General features: G+C 52.6%; 1 protein-coding gene across 1 annotated transcript in view; it reads right to left on the bottom strand.

Annotated features, from left to right (window-relative positions):
* The window catches only part of LOC115899579 (IQ motif and SEC7 domain-containing protein 3), a 245,026-nt gene extending 225,564 nt beyond the window's left edge, over nucleotides 1-19,462 (bottom strand). Inside the window, exon 1 of the mRNA XM_030937337.1 lies at nucleotides 19,185-19,462. Coding sequence (XP_030793197.1) covers nucleotides 19,185-19,462 — 278 coding nt within the window. The remainder of the gene's footprint in view (nucleotides 1-19,184) is intronic.
* Between the last annotated feature and the right edge of the window lie 7,911 nt (nucleotides 19,463-27,373).

Below are 27,373 nucleotides of genomic sequence, written 5' to 3'. Positions count from 1 at the left end.
GTCTTGAACTCCTGACCTTGTGATCGGCCCACCTTGGCCTCCCAAAGTGCTGGGATTACAGGCGTTAGCCACTGTGCCCAGCCCCAGTTTTTTTTTTAAGTAGGTACTCACCCAGTGCCCCGTCCCTGCCAGCCTCCCCCTTGCCCTAAGGCTGGAGTGGAGCCTGGAGCGCAGGGCTGGGCACACACTTGCTGGTGACCTCAGCCAAGCTCTCAGCCCCTCTGAGCCGCAGTTCCCTGAGCTGAAGTCGTGGAAAAGAAAGTCTCCTGGCCCAGTCAGTCTCTGGATTTGCATCCTTGTCCCTACGCCTGTCTGCCTGGGAGTCCAACGTGCACAAGCCAGCACCACACAGGCTTTGCACAGAATCATCAAGATCAAAAGATTTGCTGGAGTGGATATAAATAGCCCTAAAGCTCCTGGCCTAGGCTTTTGAGCCGGGTGGCGCCGGCCAGGCCATTGACCCCAGCCAGCCTGGCTGGAAAGTCCTTTTCCCTGGAGTGGCTGCTCCGCCAAGTGCAGCCTCCTGTGTTCTCCCAGCCTCCAGTTCAGGCTTTGTGTCTCCCTCCTGCCACACTGTCTGTCACAACTTCTCTCCAAACTCAAACTGGTTTTCCAGTCCAGGCAGATTCACCAGGCCCTGCCCTGCCCATGGAAAGCATCTGGCTGCCGTGATACCCACGGGAGGCCAAGGACTCTAAGGAGACCAGGGGCAGTGCGTCACACATGGTAAAAACATGCCCCCCCTGTCTGCTCTCCTGGGTCTCAGTCTTGTGTTCGCCTGGGTTCCTATACTAATTCTCATCTGTCTCAAAGTCAACCTGCATGGGATATCATCTTCAAAATGTAGCATTTTCTGACAGGTGCCTGGCACCCCCACCTCCCCTCACCAAACCTCCTTCCCTCCCTCCCTCCAGCTCCCTCTCACCACGTGGCACCCCTGGGGAACTGGCTTAGCATCTCCAGGCTCTAGCATCACTCTGCAGGAAGGCTGGCACTGAGGGTGGGCCCTGCAGGCTTGCGAAGCAAATGAATGGGTGAATGAATCAATCACTAATTCAACAAGCAGGAGGAGGAAGGAGGAGAGGGCAGGAGGGTCTTCTAACAAACACATACAGTCTCTGCCTCTCTGGGGGGACTGTCACCCAGTCTACTTCCCTCTTACTCTGTCTCTCTGGTTCTCTCTCCCCTCTTCTCTCTCTCTTTCTGTTTGTCTATCCCTACCTCTGTCCCTCTCTCTGTGTCTCTCTCTCTCTATCACTGTGTCTCTCCCTCTCTCTCCGTTTGTGTCTCTCTGTGTCTCCGTCTGTCTCTCTGTATCTCTGTCTGTCTGTCTCTGTGTCTCTCTTTCTCTCTCAGCAGCATGGCTGAGCACAGAAGGATAAAAAGGTGGGAGCTGCAGCCCTGATACCCCTTCTTCCCCTGGAAAGCAGAGGAGCACCATTTCCAGCCCCTGAGAAGTGATCCGGGTCCAGAACGTCTGGCCATGTGTCCCCCAACCTGTCCAAGTGAATCAAGTCTTGCCTCCTCCTCAGCCCATGCAGGGCAGCCTCACTGGCCCACTAGGCTCTTCCCCTGCAAGATCCCTGCCAGCCCCATCACAGCTACAGGCTGCCCTAACTGTGACAAGATACCCAGCATCCCCTAGGATCAGGGCCCAGCCCTCAGCAGAGCCTCTGCCTGTGCACCGGCACTGCGTGAAGCACCCAGCCCTCATCTGCTAAGTGGCTTAATTCACCATCCCAACACTTGGGCTCCAGGGGGACCCACCTCTACCCCCACTCCCTCAAACTCTGAGGCCTCAGGCTCCCAGAGATGAAGCACAGCCGAAAAATCACTCTGGAGATAACATTAGGGTCAGGATCAACAAAGAGAGACCAAAAACAAATACACGCAGACTGAAACCCATGGTTTCTTCTCTCATGCAGGAGTCTGGCAGTGGGCAGTCCAGGCTAGGTGGGACAGTTCCTCCAGGTTACCAGGTTACAGGCTTCTGCAGACTCACAGACCCCTCATCCCTCTGGTGCAGCCACTGTCCTCACAATCTAAAGTGGCTGCCTAAGCCCCAGCCATCACATCCTCATTCCAGCCAACAGGATACAGAGCAAGACTCAAAGGACACAACATTCCTCAGCCACATGTAACCACTAGAGAGGCTGAGAAGGGCAGTCTTTATTCTGCTCTATGGGCAATTAAAAAAAAAAAAAGACACTTTGTTGCAAAAAAAAAAAAAAAGGAAACCAGGTAAGTAGAAGCAGCAATCTCAGCCACACATCCCATGCCTATCTAGCACAGGACTCCCTCTCACCTCTGAGACTCCTGCTGTTACTTTCCCTACACCTGAAATGATCATGACAGAGGTCCACTATGGAGCAAGTACTCCCGACACCCCTAGCACTGGCTAGGCGTTGTCTGAGGGAGGCACTGTTCTTGCACCCATTTTCAGGATGAGGAAACACTCCCCCATAGCTCAGACTGGAGCCAGTATCCAAACCCAGACTGCATGCACCCACCACCTTCACAATTTTGTCTTAATCAAACTGCACTTGGTATGTTGTGGCAGGAGAGATGACAGTGTTCAATCTCAATGCCATAGCCCTTGGACTCCATGTGGCATCAAGCAGCCTGAGACACAGCTTTCCCTGGAGTCTTGAAAGTATGGAAAATGCCCAAGAAGCACAGGTCTAACTAGTCCAAACACCAGCCTCTTACCGGTCAAGTTCAGCCTGCAGTGCGGCCAGGCGGCGGGAAGCCCACAGGCCCCTGAGGCCCTGACCCTGGGAAGGGACTTTCTCATTAAACCAGGAGGCTCAGGGAAGCCCACACAGCATGCACAGAGCAGCAGCCAGCAGCTCCCATCATGGGAGGAAGCAGGTTTTTTTTTTTCAATAAAATCAAGCAAAGGAGAACTATTCAGGGAGAAATACGGAAAACTGCTGAAGCTGTCACCTTAAGAAGAAACCAAAAGCCAACCCTCTCCAAGGCAGACACAGGGAGACCCCACATGCTGAATCCCCAGGGTCTCTGAAGGAGAGCACAAAAGTCGAGGCCAGGACAATTACGGGCTCACTGTCCTTCCTAACAACCCTCACTGCCTCCTCCAGCCCAGGCGGTCCTTCAGCAAGCGCTTATCTCAGCCACCCAAACAGGGGGTGCTCTAGGGGTGTATCTGCTCCCCCACCAGGCTGTGAAGTGGACGGCAGGAATGCCCTGGGCCCCGGATGCACCCCTGACCCCTGGCTGCACCCCTGACCCCTGCACACGTCTGCACACAAGAGGCTCCATAACCGCTTACTCTATTGGACCTTGCTGTGGTCTGAATGTCTGTGTCCTCCCCACTAAGTTCATGTGTTGAAATCCTCATCTCCAAGGTGATAGTGTTGGGAGGCGGGGCCTCTGGGAGGTGATGAGGTCATGAGGGCAAAGCCCTCCTGATTGGGATAAGTGCTTTATAAAAGAGGCCCAGAAAGCTCCTTGCCTGTCCAACCACGTGCGGACAGCGAGAAGGCACCATCTATAAACTGGAAAGTAGGGCCCTGGAAAGACACTGAACCTGCTGGCACCTTGACCTTGGACTCCGCAGCCTCCAGAACCATGAGAAGTAAGTGTCTATTGTTTGTAAGCCACACAGTTTATGGCATTTGTTATGGCAGCCTGAATGGCTGAGGACAGACCTGGTACCAGTTCAGTGGAGATAAAAGAAACTACATTTTACAATAAAAACAATCCACACAAAGAAGAAAGGCTGACATTCTGATGAAATAAAAGCCGCGTTTTCCATCCCTCTGGTTGCCTTCAATCAAAGAGGACTGGATTTTTGGCATCTGATGAATGAAAATCTGGAAAAACAGAGATTAAACAGGTGCCCCCCAGCCCTGTACCCTTCTGGGGCCAGAGTCAGCAAATTTCTTAAACAAGAGGGCTGTGCCCCCTTCAACCAGCTCTCCTCCAGATCCACCTACATCCTCTCTCAGCCTGGAGCTTTCACATTTGTGGGAACGAAAAAGAAGGGGCTTGGTGAGTCCTGTCCATGAGGGACAAGCATCACACCACTACTAGCAGGACCACCCTTTGCAGAAACCACAGAAACACAGAGGCCAGGTCCTGTCACTGCCAATGCACAGCCCTGAGCAGAGCCCAAGAGCTCAGCCAGAGGAGGGCATCAGGGCCACCAGACACAGAGCAGGATGCCAAGAGCACTGGTTTGGGAGTCCCACAGACCAGGCCCATGTCTGGCCCTTGCCACTTACCAGCTGTACAACCCCAGGCAAGGGCTTCACCTCTTTGAGCCTCAGTTTTCTCATCTTCAGAATGCGGTTGCACAGATAAAAAAGAACCAGCTAGCACACAGTAGGCGCTTAATACATACTTACTTCAGCCCATCTCATAGAACAGACCCTTATGCTAGGAAAGCTGCTGTCTCCAGGAGACAGCAGTGAAAACTCAGCTGTGGTCCAGGCCACTGACACTAGACTTTCTGATGAGGCTCCCCTATCAGAAGCATTGAGCAAGATCCCCACCATGAACCTATGTCTTTATAAGTCATGTGCAGATGAGACTGCACTGATGTCACAAATATCCATAAAAGGGCCCACCAAAAAGATGTTTAAGGAGGAAATTAAATAATAAGTGCAAATATACTTTTTTTTTTTTTTTTGAGACAGAGTCTCGCTCTATCGCCCAGGCTGGAGTACAGCGGTGTGATCTCAGCTCACTGCAAGCTCCGCCTCCCGGGTTCACGCCATTCTCCTGCCTCAGCCTCCCAAGTAGCTGGGACTACAGGCGCCCGTCACCACGCCCGGCTAATTTTTTTGTATTTTTTAGTAGAGACGGGGTTTCACCGTGTTAGCCAGGATGGTCTTGATCTCCTAACCTCATGATCTGCCCGCCTTGGCCTCCCAAAGTGCTGGGATTACAGGTGTGAGCTGCCGCGCCCGGCCTGCAGACACAATCTTAATTGTACATGTTTTCCTTGCACCTCAAAAAATCCAGTCCTTTGCCCCTAGGGGTGTGTGCATTCCAATCTGGAGACCCTTGTCCATGTAACAATCATCAATTCGTTCAAAATATGTCATTTTAAATTTGGGCAGTTTGGTAGGAGGGCTTCCAAAGATGAGCAAGGGGTGTGGCTGCCACCTGCCCCAGAGAGGGAAGATGCAAGCCCCCAGGCCCCCAGTGGTAACAAGACAGGAAGCCTGCAGAGCGACCAGGGCTACAGGAATAAATATAATCAACATAAAGATAAGACATTTATTCTAACACGTGTCAGCACCATGAAAGGTTCTGAGATCAGAGTCAGTCCTCAGAGGACATGCGGGGTTTCAAAAGGCAAGAACAGAGATGTGGGCTGGGTATTCCAGGCAGCGGGAACAGCACGAGGTGTGAAAACTGCAGGCATCCGGAGTGAGCTGCAGTGCAGGGAGTTGGGGTTAGGCAACTAGCAGGCACTTGGCCACCGGCTTAGGGCACCCTTGTCAGCAAAAGAGGAACTCAGGCCAACACTCCTGCCCTCAGGGCAGGACGACAGCCAGGCAGGAGCAAGGTTGCTTGGGTGTCCTTAGTGCCCAGGGAGAAGGTGGGACTGAGAAGGCAGCGCTCTCAGTGACTGCAGCCATCCAAATTGCACTGCAGCAATGATTTTCTCCAGACCCCCTTTCCCTCTTTGGATGTTTTGGCTGCTTCTCCATATGGCAGGAGTTAAAAATACAGCTTGGAGTGAGGGGGACGTAGAAAAGAACGGGCAAGCATTCCCTGAGTGACTGGGCTGGGAAGCTCAGCCTACTCCCGTCCCCCACCCAGGGCACAGGTCAGGTCCCTGCCCAGGAAGCATCCTCAGTGCCCAAGCCAGGTGGTCGGGGGCGGGGTACTGGCCTCCTGATGAGCTGCACTGGAGGATGAGAATGCTGCAGACACAGCCACCCCTAAAAGTGATCCTCCGCAGACAGGCCAGCTCAGCAGGGGCAGGACAGCAGCCACGTTCCAGGCAGAGAGAGGGGAGCAAGGCCCACCTGTGGGCAGGCCACTCTAAAACTTCTGCAGCCTTGGCAGGGAGAAGTGACAGAGCCCAGTCTGAGCAAACCAAATGTAGGAGATTAAGGACCTCTGCAAATTGTCCCTCTTTCTCCCAGGGAGGGTAGAGGCCAATTCCTCTGCCTTTGAATTTGGACTGGCCTTGTGATCCGCATGACCAATAAGATGCGGCAGAAGTACATCTGGGACTCCAGAGGTCCAATCACAAGAAGCCTCACATCTCCCACACAGGCATTTTAGAACACTGGCTCTGGGGGCCCCTAGGCCACCAGGCTGGAGAAGCCACATGTGGATACTCTGGTGGCAGTCCCAGCTGAGCCCACCTCCCAGACACCTCCACAAGGTGCCAGATATGTGAGTGAAGTTGTTTTAGACCCCCCAGATCAGCCCATTATGCAGCTGAATACCACTGAGTATTCCATTAAAAACATAGGGAACAGAAGAACCACCCAGTCAAGCACTGCCCAACCTCTGATCTGCAAAATGAGATATAATAAAATGGTGGTTGTTTTAAAACTAAATGTTTAATTAATCTGTTACAGGCCAACAAATAACCTTTACAGTGACTGAATGATGGATTAATTGACTTGCTGATTCATTCATTCGATACATATTCATTAAAACCTACCCTGAGGCAGGACCCCTTAAAGAAATAGCAGAAACAAATAATTCACTCTCCTTGTCCTCAGGAAGCTTCTGGGCTGGTTCCTTGGTGCCTACCCAGTTTGTGATGGGTCCGCACCTGTGTTTGCCAGCTTTCTTCTCTGGCGCCTGCCACTTTCTGGCTTCACTGTCAACATTCCCTGTCTAGATCCTGCCCCTGTCTTTATTCTCTCTGGGTGAGGATAAATTCATGTGGGATGTTCTGCCTCTAGAACAAGTTTTATCGTGCTCTAAAAGGTCCCCTATATACTAAAATAAACAAGGGGATTAAAATATTACACGAGAAAAATAGTTACAAAAGAAGGTAATAATGGAGGAATACAGGAAGAAAAAAGATATAAGATGCAGAAAATAAATGACAAAATTGTATAGGTAAATCTCGCCTTATCAATAATTATATTAAATGTAGATTAAACACTTAAATCAAAAGACAAAGACTGGTAGAATTGATAACAAAAAACATAATACGATTACATTCTGTCTACAAGAGATTCACTTTAGATTCAAAAACAAATAGGTTGAAAATGAAAGGATGGAAAAAGATATACAAATGGTAACCAAAATGAGTTAAAGTAGCTGTAACTAAAATCAGACAAAATAAACTTTAAGATATACATTGTTACTAGGGACCGAGAAGGACATTTCATAATGATAAAAGGGACAATTCATTAAGAAGACACAATAATAGGCTGGGCATGGTGGCTCATGCCTGTAATCCCAGCACTTTGGAAGGCTGAGGTGGGCGGATCACAAGGTCAGGAGATCAAGACCATCCTGGATAACACAGTGAAACTCCATCTCTACTAAAAATACAAAAAATTAGCCAGGCGTGGTGGTGGGCACCTGTAGTCCCAGCTACTCGGGAGGCTGAGGCAGGAGAATGGCGTGAACCCAGGGGGCGGAGCTTGCAGTGAGCCGAGATGGCGACACTGTACTCCAGCCTGGGCGACAGAGCGAGACTCCGTCTCAAAAAAAAAGAAGACACAACAATAATAACCATATGTGCACTCAACAACAGAACCCCAAATTACATGAAGTGTTTAAACTGACAGAAATGAAGGAAAAAAGAGACAATTAAAGAATAATAATCGGAGGCTGGGTGCAGTAGCTCATGCCTGCAATTCCAGAACTTTGGGAGGCCAAGGTGGAAGGATAACTTTAAGTCAGGAGTTCAAGACCAGCCTGGGCAACAAAGCAAGACCCCATCTCTACAGAAACATTAAATATCAGCTGGGCATGGTGGTGCACACCTGTAGTCCCAGCTACTCATGAGGCTGATGGGGAAGATTGCTTGAGCCCAGGAGTTTGAGGTTACAGTGAGCTCTGATTGCACCACTGCACTCCAACCTGGATGACAGAGCAAGACCCTTTCTCAAAAAAAACTATAATTAAGTCAAAATAAGAATTAACAAACAAGAATAATAATTGGAGACATCAATACCTCACTTTCAATAATAAACAGAGCAGGTAGGCAGACCAACAAGGAAATATAAGACACAAACAAGACTACAAACCAACTAGGCCTATCAAACATGCACAAAACAGTCCACCCAACAGCAGAAAACATCCTTCTCAAATGTACATGGAACACTCTCCAGGACAGACTGCATCTCAGACCCTAAAATGGGTCTCAACAAATTTAAAAGGACGGAAATCACACAAAGTATGCTCTCTGAACAAAACGGACTGAAACTAAGAGTTCGCTAAAAATGTCTAGATGACAGCTCTGATAGGGATATGCTTGGCTGATCCTTGCTCACACCACAACCTTCCCAACCACCCTTGCTTTGTTTTGCCTCAGTTCCCCCATATACACAACGGAGATAATAATGCTCCCCACTTCACAGAATTGTGGCAAGCGCTTACAATAAATAGCCAGTCATCAAGGTTACTATTATAGCTCATCAACAATGGAGGGGTGGCAGAAACCCCTGACATTCCATCCCTAGGTGAGGGGCATTCATTCGTACAATGTTACACTTTCAAGACACCTTTGTTTCCATTATTTGATGTGGTCCATCACAGCCCTGCAGGATCATCTGGTGAAAGGGAAAGCCGGTGTTCGTGAAGCCCCAGTACTGGGGCATCTGTTGAGTCCTTAGCCCAGAGACACTCACAGTAGGTGCCAGGGAGGGCAAGCAGGCCAACCTATGGGTGAGGGTCAAAGGCGATGGTCAGAGTCACCCCGCACACCCCTTTTAGGGGGTGGATTTTTACACATCTCCAAGTCTGGGAACTGCTGAACTGGGTGAAAGTAAAGCCTCACAGAAACTAAAGGCAGAAATGTGAGCATGTCGTGGGCTGTGGGAGGGGGATGGAACTTTCCAGGCTCCTCCTTTTTGGTGGGGAGGCCTCAATTCAATTTAATAAAATTAAGACTCCACAACTTTAAAATAGTGAAGAGGCTGCAGCGTTAAAGGGATTGAGATAACACATCGTACAAATGGTTGGATTCAAAATCAGCAGCATTAACTATGCAGAGAAGTGGATAGATAAGAGACATGTGCTGAAACCCAAGTCACCTGATTCCAAATTCCATGACTTTCTAAAATAACTTTCCTTCTCAACAGAGAAAGAAGGAACAATAGTGATACAAGTGGCTCTGTGCACATTTACGTACATCAAGGATGTAATCCTTGCCACTCCTCCAGCAGGGAGGTTTTATAACCCCATTTTACAGGTGAGGAAGCCGAAGCACAGAGAGGCTCAGCCTTGGGCCAGAGAAGACAGAGAAGACAGGGGGTGTGTGGTGGAGGGAGCTGGGATTCAGGCTGCTGGCCTGGCCCCAGAGTCTGTATCTTGGCTCCTGGCCACCGTGCTGCCCAAATACTCCACAGGGAGCCTCACCCAAGCCGTCTAGAAGCCCCGGCCAGCCCAAAGAAAGTGACCGTCCCTGCTTGGGCTGCTCCTCCCTCAAGGTGAAAGAAGTGGGTGGCCCAGGTGTGGGGAGCCAGAAGCACAGTCCAGGGGTGTCACCGGCCCCCTCGCTCCCTGTTTCAAGAACTCCCCGTTTCAAGTACTCCCCATTCCAAGAACAGCTGCAGGCAGCCAAGATGGGCATGGCCCCTCCCATCTGGAGCCACTCCTCTCTGGTTCCACTCCTCTCTCTCCTTCGCATCTGGACTGGTGATTGTTGGGGGGAAAGACAGGGTGGGGCTGTGTGCCTTCATCCCCAGCCCACGTGTTCTTGCCCACCCCAGCAGCCTCTGCTTAGGCTCCCAGGACCCAGCTCTGCAGCGTCTCCTGAAGCCTCCCTCACCCTGGTACCCATGCCTGCCCCAGGGGCCAGAGATCCTGCCCAGACCTAAGTCCCATCACTTCCTCGTCTGCTCAACACCCTCCAGGGACTTCTGTCTCCCTCAGATCAAAGCCAAAGTCCCCAGTGGGCCCACATGGCCCTGCTGGCTCTGCCTCACCCCTTGCCCCTGCCCTGTTTGCCTCCACGCTCCTCTCCCACGCTGTCCCCTTCACTCTGCCCTATGCACACTGGTCCGCTCCCTGCACCTCAACCATGCCTCCAGGCATACTCCCCACTCAGGGCAACCCTAAGAGGGAGATCCAGTTGTCACTGTCCCCATAGCAGAGATGAAAAAACTGAGGCTCAGAGAGGTGCATTTCACATGCCGACGGGGAGAAAGTACAGACAGACCTCAAAGCCGGGACCCTCCCTCGAGTCCTGTCTCTGGGTTTTCCCAGGCTACCCCACCAGGTCCCGTTCAGCCTTGGACTGTTCATGGGCTCTGCAGCCCATCCGTGAATCTCATCCACACACATGTCTGTCCCTGGAAGGGTCCCCAGAACTACCAGACAATGCAAGGACCCTCCTGCCCCGCCGGTCCCAGGACACCCTCTGAGCAGGCCCTGTCTTCTGCCCTTAGCCAGTCGTGCTCCTGCGGTTCCCATGGAGTGGGCGGGCCCAGGCCCCTTGGTTCTCCACAGGTGTGATGCTCTTCACGCAAGTGGCATGCAAAGCAAAGGACACCTAAACCATCACAGGCGCTTCCAGCAAAAGCTGGGACAAAGCCAAAAGAAGAGGCCCCCATCCCAACCCTCCCCTGCGACCACATGTCCCAAGTGTGTCCTGCATGAATGAAGACGTGAACAGCAGCTTTCTGGGAGCTCAGCAAGTGTTCATCTAAGGGGAGTGGGGAAGTCAGACCAACTCAAGAGAGGAACACTCAGCACTGGCTACCGAGTGCTGCACGGCTTAGAGGACTCTCCCCGAGCACACTGGCACCCACTGCCCATAGCAGCCCTGCCAGCTGGGTGCAACCACTGTCAGCTGCTTTGCAGAGAAGGAACTTGGGCTGTCTCCAGGTGGGTGACAAAGCTACGTTCATTTTGGCTTCTGAAGCCAAAAATCTGGGGAAGGGACCATGCCACATTTGGAAATGGCCCCCAATGTTTCCAAAACATCTACACCATGCAGTGAACAGTTCTGAAGCAGCCCGGCATGGTGGTGAACTGCACCGGCCCTGGAGGCAGACAGACTGGGGTGTGAATCCCACCGCTGCCACTGGGTGACTGTGGGCAAACCACTTAACTTCTTTGAGCCTCAGGTTTCATATATGCAAAATGGGATGAGGACAGTTCACACTTGTCACAGGGTTAGAGCATCAACAGAGACACAGAGAAGAATGTGCCCAGCACGCAGCACCTAGAACAGGCTCAGTTATTGCTGTGGCCTCATTACAATCAACACATTCTAAGTTCAGGTGCAGAACGACAAGCTCTGATCCATTCCTTTGTGGATCTTGCCTCATCTAAGAGGGAAAGCCGAACACTTCAAAATCAGGGTTCAAGCTAGGCCCAGCTTGGAGGGCAAGGGCCAGTCTTGTCCACCAGCCCCCAAAAACTGATATCTAGGTTGTAAGAAAGCCAAGTGCCCTAGGCTGGTCTCACCTGGTCCAGTTGCACCGACCTGTTACAAACAACAACAGCACCGCCCAGCCCCTCACACACCCCAGGCACAGACACACATGCTGCTTCCCCTGCCTTGACACCATCCTCCTCCTCTCTCCTGCTCTTCAAGTCTCAGCTCAAAGGTACCTCCTCCAGGAAGCCTCTGTTGACACCCGTGGGTGGTCACTCGCTTCCTGCTCTGGGGCTGCACACCACTTGGCCCCCTTTCTCCCTGGCCTGATCTCTCTGTAATCTTCCACGTACAGGTCTCCATCTCCCATTTGCATGATGTTTCCAAGTAGAGGCAGTTGGGGAGCTGCCCTAACCGAGGACAAGCAGCCCAGGAACGGGTGTGAGTAGAAGAGGTGGCGGTCGGGTGCAGGCAGTGCAGGGCCTGGCTCCTGGGCCACAGCAGGTGCCCCACCGATGTGAGCTCCCCATCCACAAGGTTCCAGACACCTCCAAGGACGGAGGGGCATGGAACATAGTAAATATTCCAAAACCTTCATTGCAGAACCCAGAGGGACAGTGTTCTGCCCCATATGGCTCTTGCAACTTTTCTGTATGTTTGAACATTTTTGTAATAAAACACTGACGGAAAACAATCCTCAAAAGCATTCTTTTTTTTTTTTTTTTTTTTTGAGACGGAGTCTCGCTCTGTCACCCAGGCTGGAGTGCAGTGGCGTGATCTCGGCTCACTGCAAGCTCCACCTCCCAGGTTCACGCCATTCTCCTGCCTCAGCCTCCCGAGTAGCTGGGACTACAGGCGCCGCCACCTCGCCCGGCTAACTTTTTCTATTTTTAGTAGAGATGGGGTTTCACCGTGTTAGCCAGGATGGTCTCAATCTCCTGACCTCGTGATCTGCCCACCTTGGCCTCCCAAAGTGCTGGGATTACAGGCGTGAGCCACCACACCCGGCCTCCTCAAAAGCATTACTGATGCCCTGGCTATTCTTCCCCCTGGAGCCACCACCTAATGCCGGGTCACAGGCAACTCCCGTATCTGCTCTCTCTGCACAGAAGAGGCCTTCTCCATTTTCATGGGGAGAGACAGCAACTCCGAGAGGCTGGGGCTGTTACTTGGAAAGTCCAAGCAGCAGGGAAGTGGCTGAGGCAGGGCTAGGATCCTACAGCCTGCTGCAGGGACAGGGCTAACTGCTCAGGAGCCACCTATGGGGGCCTGCGGGGTCCCCAGAGCAAGGCCAGGGCCGATGGACTGGAGAGAGGCGTTGGCAACCTCAAGGCAGCAGCTGTTTCCCGATGAAAACAGAAGCACCCAATGTTTGCCATAACTGGCCCGGTGCATCCTGTTGGAATATCCGCCCCTCGGAGGGCAGCATTCAAACTCCCAAGGCCTTGCTGCCTCAGAGCTTCCGTTTGAGTCACTTGGTTGCAGCTTGGCCCGGGTCTGCCCTAGGCAGGGGCAGAACACTGGGTGGCCCTGAACTCGGACTGCCTCCTGGCCCCACCACAGCCTCTGCTCCATTCCAATTAGGTCAACGCCTTCTCCCCTATTCCAGTTCTTGCAGAATGCCTGGCTGGCCTGTGTTGTTTTTTTCTGCTGCTCTGTGGCAATTATACGGCTGACACCCTGACAAGCTCAGAATGGTGCACTTCCCAAGTTAGGCAAAGCATTGCTCCTTCTTAAAAAAACACACACACACACACACACACACACACAGAAAATAAGACACAAAAGACCAGATCAGCTGTCAAAACAATGTCATAGACAAAACAGCTGAGAAATAGCCACCCAGCTGGCAAAAAATGTTGATGTCCCCAAATGCCTGACTCCGGGCCCCTCCAATGTGACCGACACCTCTCACTCCTCCTAGCACAGCAAAGCCTCCTGATCTCTGCCAGGTGCAGCGAGTCTGAATCCAGAAAGGGGAGGCGAAAACCAAACGTCGGAAACAAGTAGGTCCCGACTTTATTTCACACACAGTGCCACTCGCTGTCTTCCTCAGCTCGAGCTGGATAAAGAAACATCTCATGGTTTATTTTCCAGGTTGTAAAATAATAATTTGCCCAGTTTGTCAGATGGCTGGGAGAGCTTTGGAGACACACTCCCTCGTCTTTCTGTGGACTCTACCATCTGCTGGAAAATGAGAATTGCTCTCCCCACTCCCTGGGAGTTGAACACATTTTGTCCCATCAGGACAAGTCTCCCAGAGCACGCTGCAGCTCATTCCTGACGTGGGGACATCCTCCCCAGCACTGGACACAGGCTTTATCTTGGCAGGGAGAACAAGAACATTACTGAACCAAAATATGACACTGTATCTCCCTCTGCCCTGCCACCCTTTCTGCCAACTCAGAGATCAGAAAAGAGCCCTCTCGGCCTCACTCACTCTCTCCACAGCCCCCTCCTCTTTGCTAAGAGGGGACAGGAAATCCAACCTAAGTGACCTCAGACCCCCAGCCCCTGGCCCAGCATTGCTTCCCGGCTACTCTGAAGAACAACACACTTATCAGGGGCTCCCGGCAGGACCCTCCTGAGGGTGGTTTCTTGTGTCATCAGCCTGCTGCCCATTAGGATAATCCAGTCTCTGCTTGCTGCCCCCTTATCAGTGGCCACCCCTGAGCTTGCCTCTGAACTGACGTGCCGCCGTATGGTTAATGTCACCACGAACCCGGGAAGAATACTGGTTTGGTAAATCAACAGAGCCTGAATGCCACTGAAAACCTCCCCCAGAGTGAGTCACCAACTCAGAGCGTCAGAAAAACGTCCTCTCCCAGTGATATGACAGCACTTAAGGGCTGGAGGGGACCAGAAAGTGAGGCAGGCCACTCCACTGGGCTTCCCCACCCCCACCCCCAGCCTCCTTAGGCGATGTTTCCTTCTGCCAAGGAACTCTGAAAGATCAAAGGCTGGAAGGGATCATCTCATTAAATCCTTGCCCCCTCTGCACTGCCACCCCACATGACACCAGGAGCCCTGCCTTGGTGACAAGATTGCACACGGCAGGGCAGAAACCTCCCATCTGGGCTTTCTCCAGCTCGAGAAGCCAGGAGTCACCGCAATCCTGGGAGACGGTCTGGCCATCTGACAGCATGAAGGGCAGGTGGTGGGTGGATAAGAGCTGGGGGGAGGCTGGGGGAGGCTGGGGGAGGCTGGGGGAGGCTGGGCGAGGTGGCTCATGCCTGTAATCCCAGCACTTTGGGAGGCCAAGGCAGGTGGATCACCTGAGGTCAGGAGTTTGAGAGCAGCCTGACCAACATGGTGAAACCCCATCCCTACCAAAAATACAAAAATTAGCTGGGCGTGGTGGCGCCTGTAATCCCAGCTACTCAGGAGGCTGAGGCAGGAGAATTGCTTGAACCCGGGAGGCAGAGGTTTCAGTGAGCCGAGATCACACCATTGCACTCCAGCTCTGAATGACAGAGCAAGACTCCGTCTCGGCAGGCGGCGTAGGGGGTTGGGGGCTGGACGGGGAGGCCGAGCTAGACCATCTGAGCCCAAATCCTGGCTCCACCCCCTAGCCAGATGGGAGAGCTTGGGAAAGGCCATGATTTCTGAGCCTCAGATTCCACATCTGTAAAATGGGAGCAGCAGCTGCACCTGCCTCACAGGAGTGATGAGACAAAGAGATGACCTGACCAAGGCATAGACTGCAAGCAGGGCAGGCACACAGGAAGCCCCCGGTGGATGCAGCCATCGGCCCCACCCCTGCTCCCTGGGATTTGGGTCTGGGTGGTTGTCAATCCACCTGTGCCTGCCGAAGTTCAACTGACTTTCTAAAGGAAAATGCAATGGCCTTAATCGATCCCTCTGGCTTCATCCACTCAACAAATCTTTACTGAGTGCCTATTATGCGTCTGAACCTCTAGTGAGCAGACAGCAATTCCAGAAACAGATCACTAGCATGTAGCCAACCAGACATTGGATATGAATTCTGATGTCAGGGAAAAAGCATAGCCAAATAGTCAAAGTAACCACAGGCATCCCATCACTGTATTTTTTCCTGTTTTCATCCTGTTTTTCCCAGAGCTGAGAAACTCACGATGGTATTTTTCAGGGAGCGTCAAGGCATGAAAGAGCACTCTCTGAGAAAGAGTTTAAAGGTTTCTGGATTAGCCGGGCGTGGTGGCTCAAGCCTGTAATCCCAGCACTTTGGGAGGCCAAGACGGGCGGATCACGAGGTCAGCAGATCGAGACCATCCTGGCTAACACGGTGAAACGCCATCTCTACTAAAAATACAAAAAACTAGCCGGGCGAGATGGCGGGCGCCTGTAGTCCCAGCTACTCGGGAGGCTGAGGCAGGAGAATGGCGTGAACCCGGGAGGCGGAGCTTGCAGTGAGCTGAGATCCGGCCACTGCACTCCAGCCCGGGCGACAGAGCGAGACTCCGTCTCAAAAAAAAAAAAAAAAAAAAAAAGGTTTCTGGACTTGGACGCTTCCGGCACACAAAGTCAACCTGCCCACAGACTGCATGGGTGAGGCAGTGCCAGGCTAACTGTTGTCCCAGGACTAGGCTGCTCAGTGATCTCTCAATTGCCTCTATCCATCCCCCCGCGAGTCACTGCACCTTCTGTCTGTGTGGCGGGCTGGGGGCTCCTGACTCAGGCCAGAGAATCTGGAGGCTGAGAAGGAGGTCAGCCAGGCCTGGCTTAGCCTGGCATGCTCGCCAGACCCTCCCTCACAGGGCCTCTGTGTGCAGGCAGGGGAAAAGGGGAGCTCAGTCCCCAGCAGGAAGTCAATCCTGATGCTGTGGCCTTGCATGGCCCTGTCGCCTTGGGAAACCCATGCTCAACCCCCACCTAGCCTCTGGGCAGCCCTCTTCACAGTAACCCATTCCCCTCTCCATGCCTCCTGCACCCAGCTCCAAAGTTCTCACCCCCTGCCTGTACTCAGCTGGCCCAAAAGAAATGACAAACAGGTAGACAATGGAAGAATCTGACCTGCATTAAGCACTTACAGTATACCAGTTTCCTCCATGCCCATCTTTGCTTAATCCTTAAAAAAGTATGGGAGGCAGCTATGATCATTCCTGCTTTGCCTGCATTTCAGAAAACCCGAGGCTAGGAGGGGTAGTGTGACTTGTCCCATGGTCACCAGGTGGTAAGCGCAGGGCTGGGCCTGGGACCCTAGTTTGTCCATTCATGTTGGTCTCTCCACACAGAGTTGCTTATTCTCTTCCTCTCCTCTCCATTCTTCCTCTTACATTTCCAAGCACATTGATAATGAGTCTGCATACAGCAGGTGCTTGATAAAAGTCTTCAAGGGGATTGGTTATCCCATGTTCCTTAGGCATAAATCACCTTGCTCTACAGATGGGCAGTGGGACACGTCCAACTCATGGTTTGCTGAGCAGTCCCGGGGGGTGGGGGGGCCCAGAACCCTACGCATATGAGCAGGCTGCATAATGCCCCCGTCCCTGTGAGTCTCCTGTGAGAGGAGGAGACCCCAGCACTCTCCTTCCCAAAAGACTAGGGAGTGAATCAAATGTACAAAAATGGGCCCAGCTGCTCCATCTTGAAGAGAACCCACCCACAGCTCCTGCTCACACCAGAACTCCCCACAGCCTTGCTGCTCACCCTGGGGCCCGGGCCCAGCAGCACTGGGTGTCCTAGGAGCTGGCTAGAGATGCAGACTCCGGCCCGCCCCAGACCCACCAGCTCAGCATCTGCATTGTAGCAAGATTCCCAGGCTCCTGGTGTACACGTTCAAGTTTGAAAGCCATGCTCGACCTAGACCATGGGTTGAGGACTGTACTGACACCCTGCTTTCCCTAAAGGCAATGCTCTCTCTCATAGGCCATGGCTGTGTATCCACTAAGGGGAAGCCAGGTGGACACAGAGCCAGGGGCTTCTGAAACGAAATCCCAGCCTTCCCATCCTGGCTTCCCCCGGCCAGGGGCTGCCTGGATGCAACCCAGATGCCCCACGGCAGGACGGATGTGCTGCCTCTCAGCATCCTCCTGTCCCCTGTGTGGTCACCAGGGGTGACGCTGAGGGGAAAAAGGAAGCCATTCCCCAGGGTGGTGGTGTGAGGCATGTGCCAACCAACGAATCACTGTTTACTGTGAAAGCAGGGACTCGGGACCTGCCCTGGTGCCACCTCCCCAAGCTGCTGAGGACTTTCCTTGGGCAACCCCAGCTTCTCTTTTCTCCTGGTGTGGGGGAAAGGGCCCGGGCCCCTCTGAGACCAGCTCCAGGAGACCCACAGCTGCTGTGGCAGGACTGAAGAGTGAAGTGAGTCTCAGAGACTCCGGAGGGCCAGGAGTGGGGCCCAGACAGGCAGTGGGCGGGGTCTCTGCTTCCTCCCAGTGACACCAGTTAGGAGCTATACACACGCCCTGCTCCTCCCTCCTCATTCACAGAGAGCAAGAGCCTGCCACACACAGAGCCATGCGCTCACTCACAGCCCGACCTCATCCTCACAATGCTCCTCCAAAGACCCCCCCAGCCCCACTGGCACCGCCCAGAGCCAGCACACCCTCCAGGCAGGGCAGCAAGCAGGGCCTGTCCCATGGCCACAGTCACTGCAGCCCCCCTGGGGTGGGAAACTCGGGTCTCCATGACAGTATTGGGACTCCTGGGAATCAGGAACCACCCCCCATTCTGGAGCCACGGCTAACTCCTCCCCCATTTCCACCCTGGAAGGGCCGCCCAGTAGGAAGACTGTCCTGAAGCCCTGACCACGGCCACTCCCCCAACCACACAGTGATTTCCAGTCTTCCCCAGGCCAACTCATAGTGTGCCCCGGGTGATCTCGAAGACAGAGAAGCAGAGGGGCAGGCAGAGGGCACAAAGCAGCAGAAACCCCGCCCCAGCGGCACCGAAGCCTACCAGCCCCCTTGTCCTGCCCCAGATGGGCGCCCACAGGTCCACAGGGTGAGAATGCTCTGGGTTTCGACACCCACACCCATGGGAGGCAAACGGGAACCCGGCCGGCGGGCTGCGAGCCGGCAGGGACGCTGGGGTCCAGGCCTGCTGGACAGCACCGCCCTGTACCTCTCCCCATCCCTCACTTAATCCTGGGTCCGAAATGGCCCCGGGTAATCCCTGGGCAAGGCGGTCGGGAATTAACCCCAGCCTTGAAGTAAGAAACGGAGGCGTCCAGAGAGGAGGGCTCTGCGCGTCCCGGACTGGACACAGAGCAGAGTCCATTCCAGGGACACCGCGACCCGCAAGCGACCCAAGCTCGCTCCAGGGCGGGATTCGCGCGGCCCGCGACCCCTCCCTACCGATCTCGGGATCTCCGGGTCGGGAGTTCTGGCCCTGCTACTGCGAGACCTAGATCCGCTCCCCGGACAGACCTCCGCCTGGTGCACCCGAGTTCCGGGGGTCGCCGACTCTGAGTCCGCGCTGCAGCGCAGAGCCAGGCCGACGGGAGCGCTGGGTAGCTCCCTGGAGCCCCTTTCCAGGGAACGCAGTCCCCACCCGAGATCGAGCTCCGGGTCTGGGAGGCGACCCCGCCAGAGAATCCCAGGGGGCCCCCAGGGGTCTGGCGACGGGCGTGGGCGCTCCCGGGCCGGCCACACGCCCTCCCGCACCCGCCTGCCTGCCAGCCAAGCCCCGAGGGAAGCCGCGGGCCCCAAGAAGTTCCCACGCCCCCGGCACGCCCGCCGCCCCGGGCCCCGCTTACTTGTCTCGGCGACCGCCGAGCTCTGGGATGGCGCCGAGCGGCTGCGGGCTGGGGCCGGGACCCGGGCCCGGGTCGGGGCGGCGGGCGCACGCGGCCAGGTGTCGCCGGTGTCGCTCCAGCAGGCCGGCGTTCTCCCGGCTCAGCCGCGCCACTTGGCGCTCCAGCTCCTCGATGCGCCGCCGCCGGCGCGCCAGCAGCTCCTGCTGCGCGGCGACGATCCGGGTCAGCTCCTGCAGGTATTCGGCCGCCTGGCCGGGGGGTTCGGCGGCGCTGGCCATGGCCCCCCGCCCGGAGGCCGGCCGCGCCTCAGGCGAGCGGGCGGCGGGGCGGCGGCGGCGCGGCCATGGCTGCGCGGCGGGGACGGCGGCTCGGCGCGGCGCGGGGCTGCCGCGGCCCCGCCTCGGCTCCCGCCTCCGCCGGCGCCGCCCCCGGGGCCCCCGGGCCTCCTGCTCCCCGCGCCGCCGCGCTCCGCCGCCCGCTGCCCCGCCGACGAGCCGGGGCGGCAGGGCGCGGAGCTGCGGCCGCAGCGGGCAGGCGAGGAGTTTTGCAAAGTGCCGGCCGCGGCGCGGGAAGAGGCGGGGAGGGCGCCGCCTGCTGGGACCGCCCCTGGGTCCCGCGCCCCCGCGCCCGGCGTCCGGGACCGCTCCATCCTTCCGCGGTCGCCTCGGGCGCCTTAAATCAGAAGCGATTCCGTGAAATACATCTCGAATCCAACAGAGGACGATTTTAGAGAAAGTGTAAATAAAAAATAAACAACACGCGAGACCATTGGCATTTCTTACTGATCTGAGTCTACTTAAAACACTGGGTGTGGGCAGGGTGCCATGGCTCACGCCTGTAATCCCAGCACTTTGGGAGGCCGAGGCAGGAGGATCGCTTGAGCCCAGGAGTTTGAGACCAGCCTGGGCAAAAGAGCAAGACCCTGGCTCTACAAAAATAACAATAAAATAATAAAATAAAACACTAGGAATGTTTAGCACTTGCAGAAGCAAGACGTTTCCCCGGCCGTCCCTTCCCAGTTGCAACCAGAAGGTGGCCCTGAAGTCTCCATGGTTCTATTTGCTGAGCTGCCAAGGCTCAGGGGCCCAACCTGGCACTCACACTTGGGGCGGGGAACAGAAAACCTGTGGAGGGAAGCCCCGCCTCTGCACGGGCGTTGAAATCTGCAGCAATTTGTTTTACCCCTGGGAGCCTACATTTCCTTAGCCAAAATATTTTCCATTTGTTGATTTTTTTTTTATCTTTGCAATTTTCATACACCAAGTTTCTTTGGGGTTAAATTCGCTTTTCTATCTCCTTGATTTGAGCTGGCTTATTTCTGTAGCTGGCTTATTTCTGTAGTTCCGTTTTCTAGTAAATGCATTTAAGGCTATAAATTTACCTCTGGGTAAAGCTTTAGCTACATCTCATATGTTTTTAAAGCTGTTATTTACATACGGGAGGCATTGCCTTTGTTATACCAGCTTCACTGACACTTGGTGTTCCATATTCATGTTTGTTGCTATCCCTCCACCCCCAGGAGAGGAGGAGACTGCATAGAGAGACCTCAGACCCTCCAGGGTCCTCAGGCCTCCTTCGGTGTCCCATCTCAGGTATCCCATGATCAGGGCCCAGAATGGCAGTGGGGCCATGTACTGGAAACCTCAAGTTCCCCAAGGACTGTTATACGAGGAAGAGATCATACGCACACCACCCTGAATGAAAACTCAACACAACTTTAAACTTGACCCTCGTTTCTAAGACACGTCCTGTTCTCAAGATTAATGTTATCTTTATAAATCCTATTATTACCTTTTGAAGAACACCATTAGATACCATCCTATTTGTACATGTACAAATCATTTATCATTTTGGTTTATAAATTTAAAATATACCAACATCTTTGCAACTCTATTCTAATATCTCCTCATTTTATAATATCTGAGGAGCTTCCCAAAAAGGGATCCATGTAGCCCAGGCTTCTCACAACCTTATGGGAGGCCTGACCCTGCAGTTGCACACGGGTCTCCGCCAGTGTCCCTGGTGCCTGTTGGTGAGGATCATGGCTGATGGACAGAGCTGCAGGGGTTGGGGAAGGAGCAGCCAGGCTCCCCTTCTATGCTCAATGCCTATGTGGAGCCCCCAGACACCCCTTCCAGCTGTTCCCGATTGCAGATGACCCCACATCTCCATCTCTGCACTGCCTCCTTGCTCCCTGAGGCAGGTCACCTTGCCACTCAGCAGACAGAGCACCCAGTCTGTACCAGGCCCGTGTGACACCAGACACCACAAGGGGAGGAGGCCTCAGCCCTGCCTTTCAGGAGCTTCCAGGCTTGGCCAGGGCAGAAGACGACAACAGGCCAACAAGGTACTGTTCAAGCCTCCAGGCAGGAGCACTGCACCCGAGGCCTGGGCAGGGCCCTGTCCTCCTGGAATTGCCACTCCCCAGGCTCTGAGGCAAGCAGAGAAGTCCTCAGGCCATAGGTGGTGAACACCAGCAGTGGCCTGCCTGGCTCCCTGGATTCCTCCTTAGGTGGTGGAAGTGGGAGCAGGGAGCCCCTCAGGCCTGTCCTCCACCTCTGCCTCACTCATCTGCCTCGCTTTCCATTCCTGGGACTCAGGGGTGTTCCAGTGACAGCCAGCTCCCTGGAGCTGGAGGTTACAGCGGAGTCTGCCATCAGCAATGGGGCCAAGTCCACCCTCCTTCCCGGCTCGCAGGCAAGGGAGGAAAAATGCCCGTCCCCACCAGAGAAGGGAGGCCTCTTCCTCAAAGAGCCTCAGCCAGCCACTCCTTTAGCAAATGTGGCCGAGCATCGACTGTGGCCAGGCTCTGGGCCCCTGCTCTTTAGGAGTTCTCACATGGAGACAGAGAGTGAGCAAGGGGGATGAGCAGGCACAGGCCAGAGCTATCTTACAGGACCCCACACTCAAGCCCTGTGGTTTCGTCCTCCAGCCTCCCTGCTCTGACCCCCGCATGCAGTGAGTTAATTGGCTTCCCACCTGCCTCTGGACTGGACTCAGGGCTCTTGGGCACCCAGGGGTCTCTCCCAGTCTCACCACATGGCCCCGAACATACAAACACTGATGAGCAGAGGGCAGATGAGACACAGAGGGACAGGGTGTACTGCTTTCACTCAGCTGGCAGCACCAAGCCATCAGAGCAATTAAAGTCCATCCAGTTCAGCTGCAATCTCTCATCTAAATTCCCACGATGTTCAATAAAAGAATCAGAGCCTCTAGAGTCCTTGGAGCACCGTGTCATGGATGCTGTGGTCGCTGCCCAGGTTTCCCCTTCAAGGTGAGGCCCTTGCCTTGCACCAGCTCACAGCAAAGACCCTCTCGGGAAATTGCCCTGTGCTGACAGAATCTTCAAGATTACATTCCCGTTCCCAGGGCAGCCCCCAACTAGCGACTGGTCCATGCAGGAAGACAACAGCCTGGCCCCTTTGCCTCAATTTGGGCAACTCTGCGGGGTCATCCTAGCTCCAGAGCTCCTGTGGGATTAGCCAAGCCTCTGTAGGATTCACACTATGGCCCAGCCTCTCCCTCTGCCAATCCTGCCTCTTCTCTCCTTCGCTGATTCCGGCCCCTGGGCTCTCCCCAGGAAACCTCCTGTGTGCAAACCTCCCTCTCAGAATGTTTCCCTGGGAGGTGACCCAGGACATTCTCCTTCCCCTTCTCTCCCATCTTCACACCAGTCCTTTGACCTCGTTAGGATTTATAGAATGTGCATGTTAGTCTGCAACTCTAGTTAAGGTCTCCCTGCTTTGTATACAGATACATTCTGCCACCTGAAAAAACTGATTGCCGGCATTTCCAATGTGATAAATTCGAGGCCAAGTAATTTAAATTCAACTGCAGAAAGGAAGATGTGAGTGTGCACTCCAAAAAAATAAAGATTACAAAAATATGGAAGAGGAAACAGAGAAAGGGGAAGTATAATATGTATAATCATTTGTTAATTTTCCTGTTATTATTCACATCCAGCTTCTCGGTAAGATTATCGAATCTTTTTAATATTGTCCTTTTTAAAATAAATTAATTTTTTCCCTTAAAAACTTTCCCCTGAACACTCTCTGACTCACTACTATAATTTGAGCTGACTGCTTCCTGGGCCTTAACACAGCTATTATTGGGGATTTCTTGGCATTACACTTCTGAATTCAGTCCACTCTTTCTTGGATCCTGTATATTCTCTTTCTTGGATTCATTTTCTACTTTACAGAGTATATCCTCAGGCAATTCTGACAGACACAGCCTATGGGTAGGTCTCTGAGTTCTTGTGTGTCTGAAAGTATTTACTTTGCCCTCAGATTTGATTGGTAGTTTGGCTGGGTATAGAATTCCAGGTTACAAATTAGTTTCCTCAGACCATGGAAGGGTTTGCTCCATTTTCCTCCATTACCTAGTGCTGCTGATGCCATTCTGATTCTTGTTCCTTTAGAGAAGAGTTCTCTTAAGAGGGTATTTTCCCTGATCAGAACATTTGAAAATCTGGTGTGGGATGTTTTTGGTCATGAGAATGACTGACAATGCTCTGATATTCAACGGGCAGGGCCCTGAGATACAGCACACAGGGAGTGTCATCCAATACAAACTATCCCACTCACATCACCAAAAAGCAAAGCAAAGCAGAAGGACTCACACTACTAGGTTTCGACACTTATTATAAAGCAAGAGTAATCAAAACAATGGGTACCGGTGTCAAAAGAGACACATAAATTGACAAACTAGAAGAAAGTCTCAAAGTAGACCTACACATATGTGGTCAATCAATTTTTGACAAAGATGCCAAGGCACTCAATGGGTGAAAGGATAGTCTTTCAATGAGTGTTGCTGGGACAACTGCTGGGATAATATGCAAAAGAATGAACCTCCACCTCCATTTCAGAGTATCTACAAAATTAACTGGGACTAGATCATAGAACCCATGTAAGAGGGAAATAGGTACAATTTTTAGAAAAGCTCTTAATGGCCTTGAATTTGGCAAATATTTCTTAAATGTGACACCAAAGCATGAACTGTAAGTGAAGAAAAAACCAGCAAATTTGACTTCACTGCAATAAAAAAAAACTTGGTCTTCAAAAGAAACTGTTAAGAAAATGAAAAGGTAAGTCACAGTCTGGGAGGAAATATTTGCAAACTTGATATCCAGCAGAGGACTTGTGTGTAGAATGTACAAAGAACTTTTACAACTCAATAAAAACAAGAAAAAACACCCAATTAAAAATGGGCATACATTTTAAACAGATATTTCACCAAAGATATATAAATGCCAAATAAGCAAATTAAAAGAAGTTCAATATCTTCACTCATTAGGGAAATGCAAGTTAAAACCCCAGGGATTTAGAGATGATACCAACAGCAAAGCAACAAAGGAAAAGGAGATAAACTGAGAAACAGCAATATTGAAAGCTTCTATGTTTTGAAGGACTTCAGCAAAGAAAATGACAGAAGAGAGAAAACCCACAGAAGAGAAAATGTTTGCTGTTCATATGTCTGATTAGAGACATGTATCTAGAACACATAAAGAAATTTTACAACTCAATAATATAAAAGGCAAATAACTCAATTTAAAAATGGGAAAGGATCTGAATAGACATTACTACAAAGAGGATATCATAAGCACAAGGAAAGATGCTCAACATTATCAGCCATCAGAAAAAATGACACACCACTTAGCTGCTTATACCCACCATGTGAACCCACTAGGTTGGCTGGAACAAAAACTACTGGCACTAGCAGGTGTTGGTGAGGAGGGAGAAACATTGGAGTCCTCATACACCGCTGTCAGGAATGTAAAATGGTATAGTTGCTTTGGGAAATTGCCTAGCGGTTCCTCAAACATGTAAACATTTAAACCTCATGACCCAGCAATTCCACTCCTAGGTATATGCCCGAGAGAATGGAAAACATTATGACTCTTGGAAACATCATGCTGAGTACAAGAAGCTAGTCACAAAGGACCACACGTTGTATGATTCGTGTTCAGTGAAATGTCCAGAACAGGCCAGTCTATAGAGGCAGAAAGTAGATTAGTGGTTGCCCACAACTTAGGGGCAGGAGTGGAGGGTGAAGATTTCCTTATGGGGTAATGAAAATGGTCTGAAATCGATTGTGGTGATGGTTGCAAACATCTATGAGTATTCTAAAGGTCATAGGGTTGCACACTTTAAAATGGTGAGTTATTTGGGATATTTGCTGTATCTCAGTAGAACTGTTAGGGAAAAAACTACACTGAGATACCACTGCATACCAACTAGAGTGGCTTAAAGTAAGAATACTGGTCATTCTTTTAGTGTTCCTGTGAGGGCTCACCCTGGAGTAGGGCGATGGGGTGCAGTGAGTGTAAGTAATTGGCTTCCCCACACTCAGCATGAAGCCCCCCGCCACAGGAGCCCTGTACTGGGTCACAGCCCTAGACACACCTGTCCAGGGAAGCCTTGCCAGCCTCTCACCTAGGCTGCAACCTCCAGCCAAGGGCCTAGCCCAGATAAGCCACAGATCACTGGGTCCTTGTTGAAGGAAGAAATGTGTGAATCGGTGCCACAGGCACAGTGGAGACATGGCTCTCAGTCCCATAACTGAACCTGACCCCAGGACAAAGGTTGCAAATGGGGCAGCCAGCATCCCAGCCCAAGACAAGCAGCGTTTAACATAATGAGTATTCACTGCCACCATTTTAAGGGCAGGAGATTTCATGCAAAGAATCTAGCCTTGGGGTTCTCTGGGACAGGCCCCGCCTGGCTACAGTTGTCTCCAGGTGAATGGTGGCCACCTCCCCTGAGGCCTTCCCTTCACCGGTCTCACAGGAGCATCAGTTTTCCCACCCCGAGTTCCCACAGGCCTGCCAGCCCTGGTGGTAGGGGCTCGGAACCGTCCTAGCATTCACGCAGTTCACCCTTCCTTGCTGTTGCGAGAGTGGTGGCTGGAGGCTTTCTGAGGCACAGACCCATATCAGTGACTCTTCTACCCTGTTCTGTTGGCCAAAGCAAGTCAAGAGGCCAGCCAGGCACACAGCAGGGGCTCCATAAGTGCCACCATCACCTCCTACAGCTGTCCCCCACCCCCTAGCCTGGCTTGAAGCCAGGAAGATGGAGGGAGGAGAGAAGGGGTGCACTCTGAGGACACCCAGCCTGCCTGGCTCCTTGGAGGCGGCAGCAGGAACCCACCTTCCTGCTGTGGCTGTCCCACCTAGCCACCATCAGATGCCCTCTGCTGTTGATCAAGTTGGGTGCTTACATGGTCATGTTTACCAACCCCTGGAGGGCACTGGGCCATGGAACTCTTGTCTCCCAGGCTGGAGTGCAATGTCGTGATCTCGGCTCACCACATCCTCTGCCTCCTGGGTTCAAGAGATTCTTCTTCTGCCTCAGTCTCCTGAGTAGCTGGGATTACAGGCATACGTCACTATGCCCGGCTATTTTTGTATTTTTAGTAGAGACAGGGTTTCTCCATGTTGGTCAGGCTGGTCTCGACCTCCCGACCTCAGGTGACGCACCTGCCTCAGCCGCCCAGAGTGCTGGGATTACAGGCGTGAGCCACCGTGTCTGGCCAAAAATCAGTTTTATGTAGAAGCTTGACTGAGGACTATAAACTGAGGCTTGTAGCCAGGAGCAGCCCTTTAGAGAGGCTCTATCAGGCCGTTCCTGCACAGCATTTCAGCCCATGGCTTATATACAGGTGGCGGAGGGTTGATGTGCACAAATCCACATTAAACTTGTTCAGAAGTTACATTACAGCAGAGTCACGCCTAGGTTTGGGTGTGGGAGTGCATGTGTTTAGCATAAGCACTAAACCCAGCAGAGGTTATCTTAATGTGTAGGAGAAGGCAAGGACTGGGGTTATTTCACTTCCAAAAAATAGTGACTCGGTTCAGAGATGTGGGAGCCTTGTGATCTAGCCTGCTTTGCCTTCAAAATGTCTTTCTGGAGAGCTACACTTTATGCTGACAAGCCAAAATGAACAAACATGGCTTCTTAGGTTTGTTACTTTGTCTCACAAGTTCCCTGTTTTGTTCATAAATCAGCTATCAGTTGCATTTACAAGACAAACACTTATTGTCTTATGTAGCCAAGAAGACCTAGGAAGGCCGGGAAGCTTCAATGGTAGTTGTATGGGGCTCAGCATGCATACTCTGCTATTTTGCAGAAAACACACCGGATTGCCTCTACTTTTTACTAGCATGATCTGGGTTTTTTTGTTGTTGT

This window comes from Rhinopithecus roxellana, chromosome 1, assembly GCF_007565055.1.
Source record: "Rhinopithecus roxellana isolate Shanxi Qingling chromosome 1, ASM756505v1, whole genome shotgun sequence".
Taxonomy (NCBI): Eukaryota; Metazoa; Chordata; class Mammalia; order Primates; family Cercopithecidae; genus Rhinopithecus; species Rhinopithecus roxellana.
The sequence above is the reverse complement of the archived record's forward strand: the minus strand, read 5'-3'. Positions and strand labels throughout refer to the sequence as shown.